At 35.1% G+C, this 19,613-nt stretch overlaps 1 protein-coding gene across 1 annotated transcript; it reads right to left on the minus strand.

Moving 5' to 3' along the window:
• Positions 1-524: 524 nt before the first annotated feature.
• manba (mannosidase, beta A, lysosomal) lies at positions 525-18,320 on the minus strand. Its single transcript, XM_028439010.1, has 17 exons — positions 18,024-18,320; positions 17,204-17,298; positions 15,770-15,875; positions 15,510-15,680; positions 12,566-12,689; positions 11,231-11,400; positions 10,576-10,686; positions 10,310-10,461; positions 10,111-10,228; positions 9,279-9,365; positions 8,160-8,327; positions 7,857-8,075; positions 6,445-6,609; positions 4,891-5,035; positions 3,986-4,128; positions 2,602-2,862; positions 525-1,274 (listed from the first exon to the last, which is right to left on the minus strand). The coding sequence occupies exons 1-17, from the start codon at positions 18,303-18,305 to the stop codon at positions 1,041-1,043; spliced, it is 2,751 nt and encodes a 916-aa protein (XP_028294811.1). The 5' UTR covers positions 18,306-18,320; the 3' UTR covers positions 525-1,040.
• Between the last annotated feature and the right edge of the window lie 1,293 nt (positions 18,321-19,613).

Genomic DNA, 19,613 nt, shown 5'->3' on the forward strand with positions numbered 1-19,613 from the left:
AAAAAAGGTTATATTGGGTCTAACCAAGATCATGATAAAATTATTAAAAAATGTAATAAAATCCAATAATTCAGGACACTCAGAAGAGAGGCTAAAATCACACAAAAACAAGAATTTAAAATAGTTAAAATATATCAAATATAGCACAAATAAGCACCAAAGAGTCTGAAAAAAAAAGCATTATATGTGTAAAGACATGAAAATAAATAGATAAGACAATTTTGCATAACCTTAAAACAAGTAATATGCAATAAGAAAAACAGCACTTTTTGATATCAAAATAAGATAAATGATTAAATAACCACATTAAAAAAGAAAAAAAGAAAAAAAAACGTCCAGTGCAATAAAAACACAGCAGGCCCCATGATCATAACAAAATGATAAAAATCTAATAATTCAGGACAATCAGAAAAATACAAATTTGACAGAATTCAATATCTAAAAAAAAAAAAAGGTGGGTTTGGACAATTTGCACCCTCACAACCATCTATACAGTGACTTACAGAATACAGGACAACACAAAGTAGAAAATATAATCTTTAATATCTTAAAAACAACCAAACAAACCCCAATAGGAAATATGTGAAAACATATTGTGCTTTCACACTGGACAGTCTCAAAAGTGACAAATTAAAACTTCTGCAGGAGATGTGGTCAGAAGAGCAACGACAAGATAAAAAGGAGCTTAAACAGCAAAAAAAAAACTAAAACTAAAACAAAAACTAACTCATAAACAGTTCAACCATTTATATTTTTATACCTTTTTCATACAAAGTTATGGAAATACACAATTTCTGCAGAGAAGACACTGACTCACTCAGTTACTGTGAGGGTTTGTGGTCTGATCTGTAAATATACATCAATGTGTCGCTGTTTGGACATTTCTTAAAATCTTCAGTGTTGATATATATATATATATATATATACATATATATACAGTATATATAAAAAAGTGGAGCATTGATTCAAATTAGGCACAAATTATCTCCTTTACACATTCAAAGATCATCCTAGAATCCAACCTTTCTGCTTGATTAACGCTAACCTGCTCCGTACACATCCATTAAAGAGGTGACTGTTAGGGCGTTAGAGAGCTCTGCAGCACTGGTGGGACGCCATGCATGGAAACCAACCGTCCTGTTAGCGGACACCATCAGGAAACCGTTGGAGGTGAAACGACCAGGAATGTTTCCCACATCGAGCCACACAAACGGAGCCACAGACGATGAACGGAGGGTGACGGAGAAACCGCTGTCGTCCTCCTGCACCATCGCCTGTGAGAGGAAAATCAGCTACTGTCAAACACCTGAAGAAAACACAGGACTTTATACTGGAAACCACGTGAGAGAACAATAAAATACACCATTTAAATATGTTGTGGAGACAAAAGATGAGGAGTCACCGGAGAGTGATCTAGATATATTTTAAATAGAGGGATAGAAAGGAATGAATATATATATATACATACACACATTAGATAGACAAACAAAGAGACATATAGAGAAATATAAAAATAGAGTAATATAGAGAGGTATGAAGAAAAATATCTAGAGTTTATGAGATTTTAATAGGTAAAGAGACAGATATAGAGAGAATAAAAAGATAGATATACAAATCTAGAGTTTGAGTGAGATATAAAGTTGATACAGAGAACTCAGAAATGAGAAATAGATATAAAGAAAGAAGAATATAGAGAAATATGAAGAGTTAGGAGTTAGAGCAGTGGTTCCCAATCTTTTTTGGATCGTGACCCCATTTGGGTATCAAACATTTCTGCCGATAAATGGACTTGATTTATATAGCGCTTTATCACCACACTGAAGCAGTACCAAAACGCTTTACATATCAGCTCATTCACCCAATCACTCTCACATTCACACACCAGTGGGACAGGACTGCCATGCAAGGCGCTAGTCAACCACTGGGAGCAACTTAGGGTCCAGTGTCTTGCCCAAGGACAATTCGACACATAGTAAGGTACTGGGATCGAACCCCCAACCTCGCGATCAGAAGACGACCCTCTACCACCTGAGCCACGGTCGCCCGATCCAAAATATATATTTTTTTCTAGAATGAGTTTTTGATCACGTTTGTTATACTATATTACAAATACAGAGTTGCCAGTATTAGTAACAAGTTGTGCCAGCTCAGATATTTTTATTATTATTATTACTGGATTTATATTTGACAAAGTGGAAGTATAGAATACAACTGTTTAAGATTGTGTGTTATAATTTGTAAAAGAATAATGATTTAAAAAGTTCAAAAATACATTTTTAATCAGTCATTTTCATTGACATTTCAGGCGACTCCATTTAAACTCCAGGTAAACTCAAGTGGGATCCCGAACCCAAGGTTGAAAAACACTGAATTAGAGGATAGATACTGTATATGGAGATAGAATTGAGATGTAGAGATGGATGAAGTTAGATAAAAATAGACAGGTATATTGAAAGACATAAATATATGGAAATAGAGATGTGTAATGATACACAGTTATATAAAAGTGGCATTTTATAAATTAAAGTATAGAAAAGTTACACCAGATGATAAAGTTTGAAACCAGTCGAGGCCCAGTAGTGGTTGCTATGTGACACTCACTGTGATGTTGGCTTTCTGCAGCCCTCGGGCGTCTTTAGGTGAACACATGTAGTGGTGGTTGGTTGGTCCGTGCTGGATTCCACCCTCGTCCTCCAGGTGAAACATCAGCAGGCAGGTGAGGCGGGTGCAGCGTCCACAACCTGCCAGCAGGGCGGCGACAAGCTGCTTAAAAACAGGAACGGCGCTGCCTCCCGACACCGGGTGCAGGTTGGACCTCAGGGTGCAGACGGGGTTGAGGTCAGACCAGGAGTACACGGTGACCTGGTGGGTCAGAACACAAAACCTTTAATAACACAGGTTCACATTTAACTCTGTAGTAAAATAACTCCTAAAGCCAAGTTCAAATCATCTACACATCCTTTGGGTCACATTTAGGGTTGGGGTCAATTACATTTTTCAATTACAATTACATCTTCAATTATCCATGTTCAATTACGATCACAATTACATTTGTCAGTGGTAGAGTTGGTCGTCCAATAACCGATGGGTTAGGGGTTTGAATCCCGCTCTATTCAAGTCATTGTGCTCTTGGGCAAGGCACATTGCCTCGTATGAATGGGTATGAATTGTGCAGGAATGTTGGTGGTCGTCAGAGGGGCTGTAGGTGCGAAATGGCAGCCATGCCTCTGTCAGTATTCCCCAGGGCAACTGTGGCTACACTGTAGCTTACCACCACTAGTATTATTGATAGTACTGGTGTGAATGAATAATGGTTCTGTACGCGCTTTGAGACTCCTCGAAAAAAGCACTTTATAAATCCAAGCCATTATTATTATTATTAATAATTACAAATAAAATTACACTTATTATTTTTCCCCTGAAAGTCAATTACAATTACATTCTCAATTACTAAAGTTCAAACACAATTAATCACAATTACTGAGCCTTTAATACATTAAAAAATATATTATCTATCATCTAATTTGTTTCTCATCTTTTAGTTACCATGTTACACTTCATTATCAATGAAAATATTGGTATTAATATTTTTGGTGTGGGCGTCTGAGCATTTTTCTGTCAGTATAACCGTAGATTTCATTTTTTTATTTTTTTTAATGGTAAAATGAGTGATGAGAACTGACAGGTAAACATGATATGAAACTTTTAATTTAATTGTAATTGACAGTTTTTATCGAATTTTAATGACAATTACAAAGTCAATTTTCTGAACGCAATTAAAATTCAATTATGATTACAACAGGGACACATTTTTACAGTTACACAATAATTGTAATTAACTATCAATTACGAAATTACAATTGTACCATAATTGACCCCAACCCTGGTCACAGCCCAGTTCTTCATACAAAGACCACCAGGGGGCACCCTAACCAGAGGCTCTACTTTAAGAACACACCACTGTGTCCACACGTGTAAAACCTACCACAGCCCTGAGCTTCAGGTCTTCAAGCACATCCGACACCACGTAGATCAACATTGTGTCGTCGTCCTCGAACCCGACGGGAAGAACAGCGGCGAAGAAGCTCTGTGCAAAATAGTGCAACAACTTCCACTTCCCGCCAAACTCTGGACGCACAGAAAAAAAAACCAAATTGTATTAAACGGCACAATATCATATTATAAACAATTAAATGTGACATTAGAGAGTATATGATTATCTGAGATGAGATGAAATAGGTTCAGATAATTATATGAAATAGAATAATAATATAATAATGTAGAAAATGGTGAGAAAATTATGTATGTAAATTAAGAACACAATTATGATATGATACAGGAAAGAAAAGTTGAAGGGGATATAAAATGAGATATGACCACATAACAGTATAACTCAACATAACTTCCACAAGATGATTTACGTATGAAAAGAGGAATACATGCAAAGACAAGCAAAGGTAAGTGCACGGGAGGTTGAAGTTTTTATTTTTAAAGATGTTATAGAGGAGGATAATTTATTTTATTTATTTGTTTGCACATGCAAAGTTTTTTTTTTTAAAGTCCATCAAAGCATTTATACCATAACTGTGCTGGTAGAGGTTAAGAAGACCCCAGGGTCTTATAAAGACACCTCACCAATTTACATACAGTATACAAAGCAACAGAGAAATACTAAAACATTTCAGAGTCTGAGGTAAATCCTCCATATTTTAAAGTCCGTTGGTTAATTAAAGTTCTGCAATACAGCAGATGAAAATAGATGAGACCAGATGAGATTAAACAATATGAAATGGGAAATTAGATTCAACCTGGGATCATATGAAAAATGCATTGAACTGAACTTTTAAACGCCATTGAAGCCGATTGTTGTCTCAGTGTTTCTTAACTCACCGATGGAGGACCAGGAAGGAGCCTGCCAGATGTCGTTGAGCTGCCAGTAGAGGGCTCCCATGGTGTGACCTTTGCCCTCCACGATTTCACTCCGACTCCTCCGATAAAACTCAGTCTGAGTCTTCACGCACTGAGCCTGCATGACCTGTATGAAATGTCCAAGTGTCATTAAAATAAACAAGATTCACCATTTTCAGGTCCAGGTGCACATGAATGCACATATATAACCCGATAAGTCATTTATTCTCTTAAATCTACATTAATGCAAAAACGCTCTAAAGCTATAAATAATTAGAACTAATCAAATCCAATCAGTGGCTAATTTTGACAGGCAAATTAGCATGAAGGGGCGGGGCATGACATTAAATAAACCAATCTGAAGTGATCTCTTAGTGCAGTGGATCCCCAACCTATTTCGGGTGATACCCCATTTTTATATCACAGATTTTTGGTGACCAGAGACATTTTTTGTTATACTGCTACAAATACAGAGCAGCCGAGATTAGTGCACAAAGTGACACTATGTACAGTTTATGCATTTGAATTCAACTAGATTCAGATTTGAGAAAGTGAAAGTATAATATACAGCTGTATGTGGCGTTTTAATTTAAAAAAGAAGAATTAGAATTTTTTTATTATTACTAGAGATTTCTGGAGACCCAATTTTAATTCCAGGTGACTCCATATGGGGTCACAACCCAAAGGTTGAAAAACCCTGTCTTAGTGGGACAATACCTTTTAATTAGTAACAACAGCGGTAATTGTAGTCGATTAAAACAGATTTGAATCGTATAGCATATAATTATGTGTGAACATGTAATTACATAACAGATAGATTATTATGATCATTATTTTTAATTATTTTGTTTGTTTATTAGTATTTTGCTTTATAGATAAATATATACAATGTCCAAGCAATTTTCCAACAAAAAAAACCTCTGCAATGTTTATTTGCTTTTTCTGCAGCGATAATTACTTTTGTAATTATCTCAAAGCAAAAGAAGGAAAATAACAACAAAAAAAAATGTATTGGACAATTGAGGGTGGGGGGAGGTGTGTGTAATACAGCAACAAAAATATATATACTTGTGTAAATTGCAAAGTATAATGACAATGACTGAAAAAGGCTAATAAATAAAAATGTTAAAAAACAAAACAAAAAAAAACAGATTTGAGTGAACGAAAGGCATTCGGTCTGATCTTTTCAAAGGTCCAAACTGACATAAAAAATGTAGTGTTGATATGACGTTTAGTCAGTAAAAACAGTAAAACAAGCAAAACACAGACAGCAATGTTGAGTCAGTGTTATTTCTGTACAACTCCACGGCCTCTGTTCTCATGCTAATCATGTTCATAATCCCGTGAGTTTCAAATGAAGACACTGCTTTCTATATGCACCACACAGTGTTAATAAAGTTCTGAACAGCTGCTTTTCAACTCTTGCTCTCACACCTTTTTTTTTTTTTTTTTTTTTTAACCAGACTGTAAACATTCTGCACATTTTTTTTTTTAACTATAAGTGTTAATGTGCCCGGGCTGAGGGGCGGGGCTTACCTGTGTGATGTACAGCGTGTCAGTGAAGAGTTTAAAAGGATCGGTTGAGTTGGGCAGATTGAAGTGTATCGCAGCCTGGCGAAGCATCTGTTGGTTCCCATCCTCATGGTGCTGACGGTGGGCGGAGAAGGAGCTGTCGTAGCTCCAGTCGTCTCGACGGGAAACCTGCAGTGGCGTCAAAAACCCATAAATAACAAATTACAAAACAATTAAAAAGATACATGTTCAAACAATGACTTTTAATTTTTACACCTGCTGAGCGAGAACAGATCATAGCATGTAGAATATTGTTTGCATGGAATTTTCACGTTCTATTATTTTTCTTGTATGCGTTTTCTCATGACTGACTGATGACTCCAACCAGGGTGTAGATCTTCATCCTCCAACCTATCAGCTTTATCAGCACTTGTAGAAAAATAGCGTTTATTATATCATAGCCTCCAAAGCCTTAATACTTAATGTGTCTATTGACTTTGACACGTAAACAAGCTCAATATACACAGATGTTAAACAGTAAATGCTAAAACGTTGCCATTTCCTTAACAGTTGTGACGTTTTACTCTCAAAAATCAATAAAACTGATGAATGTGCAAAAACTAATGTATTACAAGTAACAAGAAATTAGTCTAACAAGCTTCATAGACTAATGGCGAAAAAGTCCATAATTTATTAAATGATGACCAATCTTGCAGCACTTTTTGTTACCGAATAACAGTAAACACCTTCAGCTTGGAATTCTGCTTGTATCGGCTACAAATTTGCAGAATAAATAGGAAAAAAATAACCGAAAGAGCGAGGCAGCACACACCGTCAGTAATCGTCTCATTCCGACTGGGAGGAGAAACCAATGGATGATGGTCATCCATTATCTTAAAAAACAGGACTACACAAATGGAAAACTCAATTTCTTATTCCCAATCAATGTAGTGATGCCACATTATACATATAGAATGAGGAAATTTACTGTGAGGAAAAACTATGGGTCCAAATTAATGTTTTTCTCAATTATACTATAAATGTATCTTAAAGCTGATATCCGGAGTTTCTGAGAAACGCCTCGGTGTCCCGCCCTAAACAGCTCCACTTCTTCCCCTGCACTGCCAATCTACCAGAAGCCACGCCTCTACTTTTCTGCATGTGCATCGCAGAACATAACAAGGTCGCATCGGGTCGTATTGATATAGGTCTATAGGTCAGGTAAGAGCCAAAATCATATTTACCTGTTTGCTGCTGTATTTTTTCGAATTTCAAAAGAATTATAGATTTCTCAGAAACTCAGGATATCAGCTTTAAACCACTTTGAAGCTGCAACCTTTTGAAATGTTGATAGATCTGCATAAATGACATTATTTATCTAAAGGGTTACCTATGATTAAATGCATAGGATTTATAAGAGGCTAACATTTAGTTACCGGCTGCAGAGTGGAGAAGGAAGGCCAGGACTGGAAGCCGTATTCAGAGGCAAAACGTGCGCGAGGGAAAGTCTTCCAGTCCCAGCAGTCGAGGCTGTAGGAGTAAAAATGAACGTCGCCGTAGTGAGGGTCGTACGGATTCGCTGCAACCCATCCTTCCTGCTCCGACTCGGCCCCGTTCGTTGGGCTGGAGACGAGGAACGGACGACTCTGGTCCTCCTGGAGAGGACAAACACCTTATTTGATCCTTAACTTCACTTGCTGAAAAGGCACCAGGTACCAGTAAATTGTTTCAACTCTTACCTCTTCAACAAGCTTCTTAATGTTGTCCACATAAAGGGTCACGTAGTCCTTCACGTACATGGGCTTCTGGGAAGCCGGGATGTTGAACCAGTCTGTCGCCAGAGCGGCTTCGTTTTCATTGTTCCCGCTCCAAATTATAACAGAGGGGTGAGACTTTAGCCGACGAACCTAGCATAAAGAGGTTTAATACAGAAAATATACCTCAATATTTTCTATCACAGTCATAATTAGGGGGGTGTGTTGCTTTGAATCTGACAATACGATTCAGGATTTGCATGTCACGATACAATATATCCTGATACTAAACAATATGATATACACCACGATATATTGTGATATCAATAATTACAAATTCCCCTATACAAAATATCTAGAAATACAATTTATTTCATCTTTTAAAAACTTGAGAACAAGTAAATGGTAACTAAGTGTAATTCAAGTACAAATATCAAAAACAAGTGGGATGTTATTCAAACTGTCAAATTACATTTTTCCAAAAAGTGTAACTTCTGCTGTTAAGTTCTGTTAGGTTCTTAAATTCTTAAAGTAAACACATACATTCTTAGTAAACCAACTCAAAATGAAGGCAAATGTTCAAACTGAGACGGTAGTTCATGAGAAAATGTTGCAGTTTGAACTTTAGATAATTCACATTATGATAAACTGAGTCTACATTAATAACAAAACTAATATCTCTTATAGGTAATGATGCTGGAGTCAAAAGATGCATTTCAGAAAGCATAAGTGGCTAACAAAAAGCTAAATCACAAAAAAAATACTCTTTAACCCATGTTCTAAATAGCTTATTTTTCTAAATAAAACTCACAACTTTTTAAATTTAAAAAGCACCTTCATACAAGAGTGGCATATTGTTTTCAGCCATCAGCCAAAAATGTAAAATGCATCTCGATGAATGCATGGTGGTACGTAGGGCAGCTGTGAGTCAGCAGAAAGTGGTGTTTACATAACGATTTCCCTCCACTTTACCACAGTTAACAGGATAAATAAAATAAAATACTGTAAAATCATTGACATGTTACAATGTCTGCTTCCAAAACACAATTTTAATTTGCATAATATAATATTTGTTTTACATAAACAATAAAACCCTTATCTCACCTGTTGGAGAACTTCCTCCCTGACCGTGTGGATGAACTGGTCCTCAGTGGGATACATGGCACAGGCAAACATCAAGTCCTGCCAAACCTGAAGAGGCACAAACAAGTTGAGCTGCCATCTGCTTTCCAACATGTTTCTGAGGACGTCACACCATCAAAATAACACTAAAATATAGCCGACAGCACTGAAACTGTGATGCAGCCATTTCATAAATCACTCTTGATGCATTATTAAATACAAAATAAACAATATCACACAATAATTGGAACAATTCTAGAAAAATATATAAGATTGCCCAATAAGTTTATAAATGAATAGCACTAAATTAATACAAGCAGTTTAAAAAAAAAAAGAAAAAAAAAAGGAAAGTTAAAAAAACTAATTAAATTAGTAGTAAATATTAAGTAAATAAATAACACAATACAATGTTTTCAGATATTATCATAGATAATTATGATAAGATATAAATAATTAAATATATGAGCAATGATATCAAAATAATTCAATTAAAATATAAAAACTATTAAAAAAACCTAATAATAAATAAATAATGCAATTTAAAAAAGGGCAAAAAACCTTTAAAAAGATGAATAGATTTACAATCAAAATACTGCAAAAAAACAGTAAAAACTTTACTTGGAGCTAAAAGGTTGTTGTATCAAGACCTGGATCCTGTGTGCAGTCTTTCTCTAAGCTTATTTAGTTTTTCCCTAAAAACTCAAGTTTACACTGCCCGTAGTATTGTCTAAATTGTTAAAACTCTCTCCCTGAGCTAATGTGAGCTGGGTGGGTCAGACTCAGGATGAAACCAGTACAAAAGAAGAAAGTGTACCATGATACCCAACTGGTCACAGATCTCGTAGAAGAGATCCTGCTCGTAGACTCCTCCCCCCCAAACTCTGAGGGCGTTCATGTTAGCATCCACCGCTGACTGGAGCAAGTTCTTTAGGCTGTAGGACGAAAATAAACACGTGAAATACAATCGCGAACAAAAAACTTGTGACCTGAGGCAATGTTTTAACATGTCTCACACAGCAGAGCTGATCTGGTCCTGGAAAGCATGGGCTGGGATCCAGTTGGAGCCTTTCAGGAATATTGGCTTCCCATTGATGCGGAAATAAAAGCTCAAGCCTGGAGATCCGACAATGGCTTCCTGGACGAGCTCCACGGTACGAAAATACACCTGCAGAGGAGAGCAGTTTGTGTCACAGCAAAATGTTCATCCAAGGTCAGAAGTCCATAAACTGGACCTAAACCTTATTAAAATATGAATTTGCAGGTGTTAACAAGCAGAGACCCTGGATTCTGTGTTGAGGAAAACAACACCATCCTGATGTGCTCTGATGAGGAGGCTGTAAGCTGATTGGTCCCCGTATCCTCGGGGCCACCACAGCTTCACCTGTCTGCTCTGTAGGAACCAACAAACACCATTAGTAATAAAATAATACAAAATCATGGAACACTTCTAGGACCTTAAATCCCCAAATCTTCTCAAAAATGGCATTGTAATTGTAAAAATTTTGTGTAGTTTTATGCAATAAATTGCAGGAATTTCAGAAAAACTGAGAACATTGCAATTAAAAATGAATGCAATCATGAAATGATGAACAAACCTCTCCATAAATTGGCCACAAAGCTTCATTTTTTAGTATTTACCCACAAATAACAGCACTGATGACCAAATTCTTTAATAAATATGTTGCATTAACCTTTGTCCAAAAGAAGCAATTAACTAACTTTGATTCAAAAAATCTAATTACATGCATTTCCATTTTTAGTATTAATACTTGCTGTTAACTTTGGTATATCCTTAACCTTTTTTATTCCACTATGTGCTGATGCATTCCCTCAGGTTCAAATTGTTAACTTGTTACTAATGATGGAGCTAAAACTTTTTCTTGTTTTGGGGTGATGGTTGATGACACAGTTGTGACACAGAGTGTTACATGTACCGCGTTGATGTGCAGAACAAAGCTGTTCTTGGTTTTTCCAGAAAGAAGCTCCAACGGGAAGCTTTGCTCCGACTCCAGCTCGGGTACGGAGAGAGTGACGTGGCTGCGTGTCGCCTGAACTGCATCAACCAGAAGATCGACCTGCACGCTCCACGCTGAGCTGCTGAGATCTGCAACGAGGAGCAAAAAAAAAAGATACTAATCAGAATCAGTATGGATGTTAATTCAAATGGAAGAAAGAATTGTTACCGATATCTGTGCGTAAACACTGTCCACAACTCCTGTCAGTAGAGAATATTTTTGGTTTTTACTACATTCAAAGGCTAAGTGGGGTATCTGCAGTACATTATGGGATATAGTTACTACACTTTGGCTTAAAGTGGCAGAGGACACACGGACTGAATGCTCAGGAAGTCATGAAGATGTAAAGAAATGTATGCCAACTTCATTGTCACAGGCTGTGTTTAAAATATCATACTTTATACTATGCACTACAAACTCCATGAGTATATACTGTCTACGATATACTATAAGTATGGTTAAGAGGATCAGGATGATGACCGTTCCAACTGAAGTATACTTCCAAGTTTCCCAAGATGCATTTCGAACCTACAACGACAAAAACCTGAAGCACATTGAGGCTAAATATCTCCATTAATTTGCCACCTTTGAAAGATCTGAAAGCACCAAGTAGAATATCAACATGTGGTCATTTGATCCATTAAACTTGCGTAAACACATTTCATGCTCAAATTTTGGAGATTTTCAGAGACCGGCCATTGTGCTACTGGTTAACTTGAAAACAAGAGCCCTATTGACAAAAGCTTTAAAAAAAAAAAACAATTGAAGACAAGAAGAGATGCTTTTGTTTTGAAAAGGGGACGTTTGATTTTTTTTTAGCTTGAAGCCGATCCAGGACAATTGTACGTTCCGCTCGCAATGCATCATGGGGCGGTTGAGTATGACTAATGTGCCCACCATGCATACTTCAAAAATGTCATGATATAGAATACATCCAGGTATTTCTCACAAACTCAATCTTTCCATACTATCTAAATTGAACGCAATATACTTTTTTTGACGTCAGACTTAGTATGTGTAGTATGTTAAAATGCGATTTTGAACTCAGCTACAGTGACCTGAAGTTCCCATCCAGAGCACCAACAAGCCATTGTCCTGAAAGAAGGGACATATGTCAACTATCAAGACGTAGTAGCTCCTAGAACCACTGTTACCTCTATAATTGGATGTATCACTTATCAGCTATGGAATTTCAAAATAATCAGTTAATAAACTGGCTAGAAATCATTGATCCAAATATTGATGCTGACTCACTGTAGAGGGGAACAGGGGAGACCTGGACCACATGCAGGAGGTCGAACGCCTCCAGACGGACCCCCCTCCAAAGTCCCGTGGTTGGAAAAGAGGGTCCCCAATCCCAGCTGAAAGAACTCTGCTCCTGAAGAGGCACCAGGAATACCTCACTTAGTTTCACTCATACTGTCATCAAGGAGGAAACACAGTGACAATAACTCACCAAAATATAAATTAAAACAATTATAGAAATTATACCAAAAAAAAAAACCTGATATTTGAGTAAAGTTAACCGTTCCAAATAGGATAGTGTGTCACTTAGGGTGTCCCAATCCGATATTGATATTGGTCCGATATCAGCCGGAAAAACCAATATCGGATTTTATCGGACTGCATCTAAAATCTCCGATATAATAATTAATGGTTTTTTGGATTTCTTTTTTCTATATCTTCCATTTTATTTTTTAATTTCTTTTATTCAATCATAGAATATGTTTTTTCTAAAAGGTTAATTATATTTAATCCATTGGTTTATAATAAATGGGTCTGTTTATTTAATAATCAAGTATTTTCTAACATTCCACACAACAAAATAATTAATAAAAGTATGTATGATTTGTGCTGATATCGTATCAGGTTGATATCGGTATCGGCCAATACTCAAAGCTGCAATATCGGTAAACGTATCGGAAATGAAAATGTCGTATCGGGACTATTTACTATTTATTGCCTCCATCTCCAGAAAGTTGCAGTGTTATGGTCTCTTACACGTAATTAACAAATCAGGATAATACCTACTTTCAGGTTATTTTTTTAATAATAAAAGTTATATTATTTGTGCAATAAAGTTCCATACTTGCTTGTATGTTTATATTATCTACTTTAAACATTGGACAAAGTACTACAAGCATGAACGTAACATTACATAAAACAACGATACGCTTGCTCTGAGGGTATAATACTCCTTGTACCTGAAAGCTTTTATTTCTATCTTGTTTAGTACATATGTTCTTTTATTATGTCCCTCTAAGCATAGGGTACCTGTGTAAATAGCCTATTACTGCGCTCATTTAACTTGTAATTCCATATATAACTGTTAAGAATTTTTATCTAAATATTTATTTCTACTTTCTCTTGTTTATTCTGACGACTGATGTCCAATGTTAAACTTGCTGATTTTATTTATGTACTTTGATGCAAACGTTCCTATTATAATAAATAAAATGAATAATCATAGATATCCTGTAGTTTCTAGTATTACCGTGATTAACAACAGTAAGATATCCAGAAGTATTTATGGATATACACACTCAGTGTACAAGTATGGAAAAGAAAGATGATCATTTATATAAAGCTTTATATGCTGCGGTGTGTTGTCTGATTGCAATGTATGAAATACGGTAAGGGTAAATAAGGGCCATTTTCTATGATTATGACTATTTTGATTGAAAACTCCATTGTATGTCAGTAAGAATTTATTTTGTGCTTGAAGTCTGGTTTATTTCTTTACAAAATTTTGAGGAAGTTGCAGTTGTGTAAACTGAAAGGGAACTAAAAGATTGCATGACTCATGAAACAAACAGATTGATAATAAAGTGCTACCTCAGGTGCAGCATAATACAGTAGATCATACAGTAGATATTATAGCAAAGTCTCATCCAAATAAACCATTCAGCCACTAAAGTACGTTCACCAGCCTTATATTTCTCCAAAAGAAAGCCATAAAAATCATAAATCACAAAGGTCCAAGAGACCACACGAATTAACTTTCCATTAAAGGCAATATTTTGACATTCGTAGTTTTTATCCAGTTAAAAATTGTCTTGACCATGTAGAAAATCAAAAATAAATTAGTTCCAGAGCACATTTATAATAATCACAGATGAAAACAGCAGGAGGAAATTAAACGTTTGCGTACCATTTGCTTGCACTTCACTCAAACAGAGGTTTTGTTGTTACTAGGGGTGGGAACCTCTGGGTACCTCACGATAGATACGCGATACAAAGCTCACGATAACGATTATCTCACGATACGACGATGCTGCAATTATAAATATATTGGTCAGAAATCAATCTACGATAATCTGTGACATAGCAAGAAAAGATTAAGTGAAAAAAATACAATTTTTATTTCATATCTCTGAAAGACAATAAATTGAAAAAGTGTCCTATGAACAGTGACACTATTTTAGTGCAACATTTCTGTAAGTGTCAACATACCAATGTAAACCAATAAGTATCTCCAATAGTGCTTTCTGTAAACAAAAAATAGGGTCTTTCTTACCAGTGACACCATTATAGTGAAATATTCCAGTAAACAATATATTGGTTCCTTCAATTAACATTTCTGTGAAGACGTACCTGCACGTACCTGCACATTTTAGTGAAAAAGCAGAAAAAGATTTGAAAAAAATTCTTTTTAAAAAAAATAAAATCGGTACTTAGTGGGAGCATATCGATAATCGATCGTGCAGAAAAATATCACGATATATCGCTGTATCGAGATATCGTCACATTCCTAGTTGTCACTGGGATCAGGTTGTGGAACTCATTGGATGATAACTTAAAAACATGTCCTACTATTGTTCAAATTAAATGTATGTATAAAAAGTTGTTAACTGAAAACTACAGACATCTGTAAATTAAACATATGTAACAAAGGAAGAATTTTTTTTTTGTAACAAACAATTAATTTCATAACTTTGTACCTGTTATAATGTAAAAAGTAAATAAATAATATATCTTGCAGAATTGATCGGCGACCATCTACTTGGACATTCTTTAGTTTAACATAAAGGAATATGTATAATAAGACTCGGTCTTCAACATGCTCCTATTTCTGACATGTGAAAAGTACTGACTGCCAATTATAATGCTAATATTGTGAACAGGATTACATGGAAGAATACATTTCATTTGATTGATATTTAAAGCTCATCTGTGCGATTCCAACTAAAACTCATACTTTTCTGATAAAGTTGACGTGACATTCACCCCTCTGGACATCTGGAGGACAGTCAGGAGGAACTCTGTAAGGATGAGCTTTCCTCCTCTCAGCTGCATAATAAACAGGAGACCGAAAATCAACCCTCAGCTCGTTATCGCCGACCTTCAGCTGGTCTCTCACCGAGAAGTCCTGCACGCCACAGAGAAGCTTTCATAAGGAGAACACACACACACACACACACACACAGTGTGTTGTGCCCTTTCCCGGTTTACACTCACGTATTCACAGAACATGTTGTCAGTCTCTCCGATGGTTATGCCATTAAGTGAAATGAATGCAACGGTGTCCACGCCTTCAAAAATGAGGAGGACCTTCTGTTTGGCCCTGTTATTGCAGAGGGATTTAAATTAAAATTTTTTGAATGAATTTCGGCATTCTTCAGAAACACAAAAAAACAGAACAAACAACACTCAATTTTGTAATTCTTCAGCTAAAAGGCTGAAGCAAAAGCTTATACACACCTACCGCATCACAAAAAAAATGAACACGGCTCTCTAGATCAGTGGTTCTCAACTGGTCTCACCCTGTGACCCAATTTTGCCAGCGTCCTTAAATCGTGACCTACTTTTGTTTTGTTTTTTTTAAACAATTCAACCAATCAAATTTAATCTTATTAATCCATACAATCTTTTTTTTTTAAAACATAAATCTATATATTTCACAACAGGCCTGTCAAAAGAAAAGTTTATTTCAAAATAAAAGACAAGTCCAACCCAACCTGAGAGACTTTAAATATTTATTTATTTTGACCAGCTGTCCGCGACCCACCCAGTACAGGTCCGCGACCCACTTTTGGGTCTCGACCCACCAGTTGAGAATCACTGCTCTAGATAATATCACAAAAAAACAACTAACATTACTAGTTTTACAATACACATTCAATATTCTACACAAAGTTTTATGTATACAGTTTATACATGCACATCAAACATATACATACATACACAAACATACATGTACATGAAATGTACATAATATACTATTAATATCTATGACGCTAATTTCAATTACATTTTAAATACAAAATAGTGTGGCAATATTCACATTAATAATATTCTTTATCCCAAATACATACCTTTTATTATGTTTATTAAGTATTAATATATTTTATACTGGTTTTCTCTTTTGGCGATATAGAAAACTTGAATATCGCCTATAACGATATATATATATATATAAATAGCTTATTTTGTTTTAAAATACTTGTTTCAGAAGTCGCTGCTTTCGCGACTTCTCAGAAAGCATGAAAAGCAGAGTATGATGGATTTCTAAACAAGCCACACTACAGGACTCACTCACATGTGCTGTCCTTTATAGGAGAAAAAGCCAAAAGTGGCACATATTGTGCAACTGTTTCTTAATAAATGTGTCTGTGTGGAATTTTGCGTCAGCAATTTTAACCCTGAACTGTCTTTCTGGTCAGTCTTAATTTGAATTAAAATAATCAAGATTTATATCGTATATCTCCATATTGAGACACATTTATGTACATATATATTATTGCTTTCCTAGGAAAAACTGTTGCTCTTCTTTCTTGAACTTACTAACGATATATGACTGAAAAAGCTTTTTAAACTGGTTCATGGTGAGTTCTTAACAGCACACAAGGCCAGTGTACAGCATCGATGGTTGATGGTCATTATCTAACTGACCTTAGAACAGCAGATACAGTGAATGTTGTCGTGTACGTCCAGTTCTCCAGAGCGATCCATCGATAGACGGCATCGTTGAACCTAAAATAAGGATCCTGAAAGAGATTACTGCTTAAAATGACAATGACAAAATAATATTAATTTAAAAAAAAAAAAAAAAAAAATTAAAAATCAAACAAAGAAAAAAAAGAGAATACATGGTTACAAAATCCTGCACGTAAAGCCTGTACATGTTTGAGAAGGAGTAGGAGGAAGTATAAACTTATATAATCCTACTCCTAGTAATATCTACTACTATACATTAATTTTCTTATAATATACACCTATTATTATTTATTTATACTATAACATTAATATACAACTTTATAATTATACAATTTATGTAGTACACTATACATTCATCTGTCAGAACATACACATACATAAGTATATACACACCTATTTATCATTTTAATTTATAATTTTCCTTTATTTACACGTATACGGATTATATCAAGGGCATGTTATTTGTTATTAGTGTGTATATTTTGTTAATTTTTCCCTCATAACAATATATATTATAGTTTACTGTTTTGTACTGATGTATTTATGACTTTTTGTAGTAGTTATGTGTTTTAGCCCTAAGCAATATGGTTCTTTTTGAGTCTTTTGTCACGTTTCCAAAAGCATTATTTCAGTTTGGTGTCGAGTATTGTTTATTTTCGCTGTTTAAAAAAAATAATAATAATAACAACAGTAACAAAAATAATAAATAGGGATAATTTATATTTACATTTCAACAGATAAATGATCTTTTACGCATTGTGCTGGGTGGTGTTACCTGGATGAATCCCTGTAGTTGCAGTGCTGAATGGACACATCCGGGAACCTCCGCAGGCAAACACACAGATCCACTCGTGTTCGACAGCCTCCATTTACCGTTTAAACTCTGCCGCTGCGGCTCAGCGACGGAGAGAAACAGCGATAACACGACGAAAAACAAGCAAGAAAACGCTAAAAGAGACGTATTTACAGCCTTCGTCATGGTGTTTGGTTTTTCAAGTGACCAAACATGAACTAAACCGAGTGAAGACAGTAGTGATTGTTTGTGTAGGTCAGTCATGTGACGCAGCCACTATTAAAGATCAGCTGACCTATAGATGAAGGGCGGGAAAACAGCCTACTTTTAGTTTAATTATTTAAAAAATAAAATAAAATAAAAAAACTTTTAGCACAAATAATATGTTATGTATTTTGTATTTCTTTAACGTAATTTGAAATCTATTTTAATGTTCTTTTATACTGTAAGATGAAGGTGGATTCTAGAGGCAGATTTGTGTCGTTATTATTCAATAATAATACCGGTAATTAAAAAAAAAAAAATCAAAAATCACTTCAATTTAAAAATAAAGTTTACTTCAATCAGAAATAAATATTTTCAATCAAAGAAAAAAATGCAAAAACATATGAGACCCAAACAATTTCTATACATTTCAATCCTTTTTTTTCTTTGATTGAAAATGTTTTTTTTTTTTTCAAATGTACTACCCAAATACAATAAAGATTACTAATAATAATAATAATAATAATAATTTTCAGTCATTAAAAAAAAATCACTTCAATCCAGAAAAACATTTTCAATATAAATAACTTTAAAGGGGCAGTATTATGAAAAAATCTCTTTACAATGGTTTTGTTAAAGTGATATACATCCTTTAGCCTCATTCAGAGGGCCAAAGTTGAAAAAGTTATGTTCCCTCTCTCCACATTTTGTAAAAAGAAAATTAAAGAAAAAAAACTGTTCAAATGCAAAAAAAAAAAAAAAAAAAAAAAAATTGAGATAGGCATGTCTTGTTGTAGTTGCTTAAGATGGTGAAACTTTTTTTTGTCTGTGAGCCATTTCCTGTAATGTTCCATGTTGAAATGTTGAGTTGACATGCATGACATTTGAGATGTTTGTGTGTGTGTGTGTGTGTGTGTGTTGCATGTGAAGAATGTGACAAAGAAAAAAGAAAAACAAATAGAACACAAAACAAATAACTTCAGACATGAGGAGATGCATGGTAGACGGGCAGTAATGAATGACTTTATCTTACTTTAAATTAGCATTAATGTTCGCTGTATGCATTATTGTCCTTTTATTTTAGTCAGTTTCTATTATTAAGATTGATTTAAAAAAAACAAAAAACATATAACACCTGATTAGCCAGGGGGTGTTATTCTTGTCCCAGTACATCTGTCTATTAACAAATACAGTAACTTATCCGTACTGCAGTCTTCTTCGATGAACTTGTGGCAGATGGAAACAGAACTGGTCGCAGGTCCAGGATTTCCTTGGGAAAATGGTCGTTTACGCTGAAGTTGTTCCCTCTCAGCTCTCGGTCCTGGGACTTCATCTGCTCTCTTTGTTTGAAGTTGACAGACTTTGCGA

The sequence above is a fragment of the Gouania willdenowi genome, chromosome 22 (genome assembly GCF_900634775.1).
Source record: "Gouania willdenowi chromosome 22, fGouWil2.1, whole genome shotgun sequence".
Lineage (NCBI taxonomy): Eukaryota > Metazoa > Chordata > Actinopteri > Blenniiformes > Gobiesocidae > Gouania > Gouania willdenowi.

Coding starts and splice junctions, on each gene's coding strand:
- manba (XM_028439010.1), bottom strand. CDS start 18,305: ATGACTGACCTACACAAACAATCACTACTGTCTTCACTCGGTTTAGTT. Junction 6,610..7,856: donor CCTTCTCCACTCTGCAGCCG/GTAACTAAATGT, acceptor ACGCCACTGCAG/GTTTCCCGTCGAGACGACTG. Junction 2,863..3,985: donor ACCTGAAGCTCAGGGCTGTG/GTAGGTTTTACA, acceptor CTGACCCACCAG/GTCACCGTGTACTCCTGGTC.